Source organism: Pangasianodon hypophthalmus, chromosome 3, assembly GCF_027358585.1.
Source record: "Pangasianodon hypophthalmus isolate fPanHyp1 chromosome 3, fPanHyp1.pri, whole genome shotgun sequence".
NCBI classification, from domain to species: domain Eukaryota; kingdom Metazoa; phylum Chordata; class Actinopteri; order Siluriformes; family Pangasiidae; genus Pangasianodon; species Pangasianodon hypophthalmus.
In genome coordinates, this window is record NC_069712.1 from 13,773,905 (window position 1) to 13,779,975 (window position 6,071).

The window sequence follows — 6,071 nt, forward strand, 5'->3', positions numbered from 1 at the left end:
CTGAAAGACTGCTGTCCCTCTTTATTTAAAAAACGTTGAGAAGTTGAGCCTTCATCATTGCATTGTGCTGTTGTTTTAGATGCTACAGATACCAGACTTGTATTAGTAGCCTCTATTGTATAACTGATAAAAAACATGTCCTTAATGGAAACTAAATGGCTACTGGGTATTAATAATGGTCAGCAGTTAATTATTTAAATATATTCAAAACCAACTGGGATTAAGTGAGCATTTACCCACTTCAAATAAACTGAACACCATAGAGTAGCGCCACAATGTTTCAGCAGCTCAATCTGACACGTGCTGAATTGTCACTGGACATACTGTCTTGTATAGAACAAAAGTGTTCAGTCCACTTCTTCAGTATAATTCTTCTTAGCACTTTGTATTCATTTACAACTGACTGTCACTTTCAGTTGCAGCACCTGGCTCATTAGCACAGCACATGAGTTTAATACTAAAAGCAATAAAAATGTAACAATATGTTAAACAATGACATTAAAATAATGGTATGATAACCAGTAACATGCCTAGATTAGGCTATGAATGTGCTTGAACATAAAAGCACCAACTCAACTGGTCATTTTACATTAACAAAAAAAAAAAAAAAAAGTAAACGGACCTTCGGAATATGAATAACGTGGTCATTGCCACGGCTTTCACACAAACACAAACCGGGGTCCCATACAGCACTTCATTTCACATGCTTTGTCCAACCATATTTATTCTTAGTTGATCCTTGTGATTCTCCATTTTAGGTTCTTCTGCATTATTTCAGAAAATGTGTTAATGTAGCAAGAGCTGGACAAACCTCAGCTGGCTAAATTCTGCCCTGCTGAAATGCACCAAGACTGTGCTTACTGTGAGCAGGTTTACTGTAAGCGTTTCAATCCTCTGCCCTGCTCTGACTTTTGTAAGCCTGTTTGCGGAGGTGGTTCTCGATCTCCTCGCGGAACACCAACATGCCCAAATGAGAATGAGAAGCTTCGTTCATGGCTTTGGACTGGATGCACATGCGGTACTGTTCTGGCGTTAACTCATCTGCACACAGCTTCTCATGCCACAGGTGGAAGAGACCTGAAACAGGCGTGCGCATCACTATCAGCTCACTCCTCAGATACTTCCTGTACAAATGGACATCCTCCACTCCCCAACCCTTCACTTCCAGATCAAATCCGCCTGGAGGATAATCAGAAAAAGAAAGCATGATGCCACGTTAAAAAAAGAAAACATTTACAGAAATCAGGTAATGTGAGTTGCATGGCAGCTCACCGATCGTGAGGAAGTCCGAGCGATACTGACACGTCATGCCAAAACCAAAGTCCCTCCAGAATCCAGCATCTTTTTTATGAATCTGTACATGATGCAGTAGTGTTTATAATATTAAATACAACTTTATTCAATCCACAAGATAAAGGGAATGGAAAAATGATCTGGCTACATACCAACTGATGTTCAATGGGTGGAGCCAATTCAAGATTTCCATATACTATGGCAGGATTGTATAAACTAAACACTACTGGATAGAACACTCGCTTCCCTTTAGTGGAAAGAAAATGGATACATGTATAGAGGAGGATAAACTAAAACAGGATAAAACCACACACACACACAAGAAATTCTACTCACTACACTGTCTAATCTTGTATAATACAGCGTTAACTGCATCAAGGTGTTAAAACCCAGACAACAGAAAATCTCTAATCTCTATAGTATTCCTAGCCAAGTATCCAGACGTGATAGACACAAGCACATTTATTCTTAAATTACATACCAGGGGTTGTATTGAGACGGCACGTGTTGAGAAATTCAAGCGTGAAATAAATATCTACATCGCAGAAAAACATCAACACATCAGTCTCTTTCTTCCATGCATGAGCACCAATGTCCAATCCTCTGCCACGGGAAAACTCCTCGTCCACAGGAATCAGAGTGTAGTTCGTGAAATTCTCCTCACTTAGAAAAATGCAAGTGACAGTTAGATGAATACAAATAATGTTAAAGACAAATGGACATCCTTTAGAGTTTGATAAATTATGAACTATGGATTATTTGTTAAATCTCCCCTGACAACCAGGCAAGTTTTAACAGGCTATAATGAAAACAGAAATGTAGTACAACACAAACCTGGACATTTTTCGTAAGGATGATGTCACCTCTTGCAAGCCCTCTTCCCCAAAGTAGACCACTGTAAGATGTACTCGCTTGTCCTGATGTATACACACCTCCCTACAGAAAAATGTTCATATTAATGTAATTATTACTGAACTATCTCTCATTTCAATACCATCTGACTTTTTTTGCAGTATTAAGCAGTTATAAATACTTAAGACAAACTTAAGAGGGGGGAAAGAAAGAAAGAAAGAAAGAAAAAAAAAAAAAAAAAAAAAAAAACACCTTCCAGCCACTATTGACATATGGCAAAGATCTGCACACAGACTGCACTATTTCACACATCATTAAATCTTGCAATATACTTCTCAGCATGCCTGAAATTGCTGAATATATAAATCTATATATATATTTAACCCCCCAAATTTATGCAATTTTTTTTGCTGGGCTAACATAGTCGTACCTATTAAAACCCAATTTATCCAGGTAACTTACTCTACAGACTCTATTCCACTATGCTTACCTGAAGTTGTGTACAAACTGAATAAAAGCTTCTGTTCTTCCTGACAGAGGTACTATAATATTAATGATTGTGCTGCCTGTGTCCACAGATGTGCTCCTCACTTTCATTAAGGGACCGAAAGGACGGAAGAGGGTTACATGACGGAATTCATGTGAATTTTCCTTCGCAAAATACAGCTCGTACAATGTGCCTTTGTCCCGCTCAGTCCTGTAAAGCCCTAGAAGGCATAAAAAGTGCAATGCAATGTTTTGACCAGTCAAACTACACAATTCTGAAATGCAAATATGTAAATGTTCAGCTCATACAGACATTCTTCAAAAAGTACACAAAAAAAACACAAATACAAATGTCCACAAATATAAAGTAACTTGACATGACCAGTTCAAACTTCTTACCCTCGACAAAGTGGCTCTCTGTGAAGGTCTGCCTCTGCATGGGGATGTCCTCCTCCTGGCCGTCCTCTTCATCAGGGTTGTTTAGAACATCCAGACCTGCCTCAATCACCTCCACCAGCTCATCTCTCCGGTCCTTGCGTACAGGCTTTTCCTCAGGATGCCGAGTGAGACCCATCTCCAGCTGATAAACCTTTGTGGTGGTGAAACTTTCAAAGGGCACTAAAGCATACTCGCTGGGGAGCCTTGCTCCTGTATTCACCTCAGCCTTATCGATCTGCGAATGCAGGAATTCCAACAGGTCACTCGGTTCCTGATCTTTGCCATCAACCAGGCCCTGTAGTCCAGGGCCCTCTTTTCTCTCCTGCAGGCTCTTCAGCTTGTCATTCATCTCCTGCAGCTCCTGTTTAAGCTGTGCAATCTGCCTCTTGAGGCTGGCTGCTCGGCTGAGGTGCCGCTCCTCCTGCTCCTGGAGCAGTGCCTGAAAATATTCTTTTCCATAAGGTTCCACTCCGAGACCAGGCAACCCATGGCTCACATCTGCAGGTGGTGTACACTCCAGCAAGTAGGCAAAGAAGAGGAAGACAAGAAGCAAAAATATACCCAGAAGGAGCCAGCGCACCCGGCCTTGCAGTGGCAGCCCTCGTCTGGGCATAGCGGGGAGAGACACACAGTTCCCCTAATCAGCCACACATCTTCAGGTCTGCTTTGGCAAAACCTCACTTTATGCACAGACACGTTTAATCCATGAGACATTTATAAAGACTTCATTTTGTGTTAAACAAATTCGGTATAAAAGAGAAACAGAGAGCGGGGAGTGTAGTGAAGTCACACTCCTGCAGTCATGCTGCATTCCTAAGGCATTTCAGTGATCATATTCAGATTCCTCAAAAAAGTGTGAATATACCGCTGGCAAGGCTGCCTTCTCATGTTTACACTGATCCAACTCATCAGGAATGTGCCATCTGGAAAAATATCAGAATTGACATGAGAGTTGGAATTAACAAAAATTGACCTTTTAACCCTAGTGTTCTGTTTGGGTCAAAATGACTCACTTAAATTTTTTTTCCCCCTCAACATGAAGCTTGGCTCATTTTCTCTACTGAACATGAAAAAGGACAAGCTGACTTTTGGTGCATCTGCCATACCCTCCTTTTTTCATCTTTATATTACAAAGCTTATGTTCAGGTCACTTTGACCCACAAATTAACCAGACTACAAAAAGTGTCACACACCAATTGACACCAAGTGCTTTCAAAAATAAACCAAAAAAGGTGAAGTCACTCTTTGTTACATCACCTCCATGTCTTATCTACACTCCCATCTGATAACACACTGCTAATAATAAATGTAGGAGCATGCCCAGGCATGAGAAGTAGTTTCCCCTCAAAAAACATCTGTATTCAAGATTTCTCAATTCAAATATTATTATCTGTCTCAACTGCCCCAAGTCAACATGACCTGTGAACAGTATCCAAAACACAAAGGTTAAATGTGAAGCTGGCCAGAACTGCAGCACAATATGAGGTTTAGAAAGGAAATAATGTCTTTTACTAAACTATCTTTTAGTAAAAATGTTAATATTTGCAGTAAGACAGCAAATGTAACTCCAAACACAATCATGAGCAACATCACACATGCATCTTTTAGTTACTTAATACAGCACTTATGTAAAACTGCTCTGCTAAAAATGATTTAGAGAATAATATTTAACTTCTTACAAACAGAAGTAATGCTTACACTAATTCCTACATCAGCAACTCTAAACAAGACGCGTTTAAACGACTTTTAAGCCATATTATCATTCATAAAAATACATGACGAGGCTGAATGTAAGAGTGTTGCAGCTGAGTTGTCTCCTGTTAGCGAGAACGCTAAGTGAAGTAAAGCTTCTAGCTGAAAGGATGGAGGGATGCACCCGTATGTCCCAGGAGCCGGAAATGCTCAAGCTGAACTTCTTTTCTTTGCGGAATGTAACACAAAAGCTGTTACTTACCTTGAAGCTATATGAATGTTTACTTTTATTTTAGAAATGCGCGTGGAAGACTGGCTCTGCAAAACAAACGTGAGAACTAAACGCCACGGGGCAGAAAACACGGAAGCGCAGAATTAAAGCCAGTTTCCGGGTTTTTTTTTTTTTTTTAATTTATTCTGCACCACTTCACAATAAAAGTTTATACCAACTGCTGTTAATACCAACGTTGGAAAGTGTTTATTTTCTCATTTTGGTATAGGTTAATTTCTAGACGTAACATATAATAGTTTTTACTCATTTTCCCCTATTATCATTCTTGCTGTTAGATTGATTGCTAGATTTTTCAAGCTGCTGCTACTGAGACAGCTTTTCTACTTACATTGCACAATAGTGTTCAAATTCAATATGTGTAATGCTTTAAACAACAGATCTTGTCACAAAGCAGCTTCAGACATCTGGATTTAGAGTTAGATCCCTGATGAGCAAACCCGAGGCAACAGTGGCAAGAAGAAACTCCCTGAGACAACATGAAGAAGAAACCTTGAGAGCAACCCATCCTCTTCAGGATGACACCGGATAGTGGGGTTATAAATCATATAATAATATAAAATCAAACAGTAGCATGTGTGTTGAAATGATGCTGAGGCTGGATGAGACTGTATTTATGATCAAAGCAGCAGTTCCTAGATACAATCGGCAGTATCCAGGCGAGATTACTCACTGGAGAAGAGGTGACACTCAGGTATTAACTGTTTATAGGAAGTGCAGATCTGTAGGGTATCCACGTGGGACCATCCACAGCAGCAGAAAGTCAGTCACGACTGTAGAAAGTCCAAGACTGTTCAGTTGTCCTGTCTAGTTAGTGTGCACTGTTCTATGTATTAAATGTCCTGATGATTTACCGTCCTGTATATTTACTATCATCATTATTTATTTTATAGTTTGTACTTGTCTGATACTGTTGTGTATTTTCTCTTCATGTAGTCCTGTGTACGGTGCTAGTGTGTTTTGTATCACAGCACAGTCTGAAGAAACAATATTTCATTCCAGAGTAGACAAGTTATAGGGA

The 6,071-nt window shown here is 39.7% G+C and overlaps 1 protein-coding gene across 2 annotated transcripts; it reads right to left on the reverse strand.

The window, feature by feature from the left end:
* Position 1: 1 nt before the first annotated feature.
* csgalnact2 (chondroitin sulfate N-acetylgalactosaminyltransferase 2) lies at positions 2-5,146 on the reverse strand. Of its 2 annotated transcripts, none has more exons than XM_026939115.3 (8): positions 5,024-5,146; positions 3,031-3,992; positions 2,636-2,852; positions 2,128-2,229; positions 1,775-1,956; positions 1,446-1,540; positions 1,273-1,354; positions 2-1,179 (listed from the first exon to the last, which is right to left on the reverse strand). In XM_026939115.3, exons 2-8 carry the CDS (start codon positions 3,680-3,682, stop codon positions 887-889), a joined length of 1,623 nt encoding a protein of 540 aa, XP_026794916.1. In that variant the 5' UTR covers positions 3,683-3,992; positions 5,024-5,146; the 3' UTR covers positions 2-886. The 2 variants fall into 2 exon arrangements, with proteins under 2 accessions (XP_026794916.1, XP_034158688.1); XM_034302797.2 differs by lacking the exon at positions 5,024-5,146 and adding an exon at positions 4,768-5,008.
* Positions 5,147-6,071: the final 925 nt, after the last annotated feature.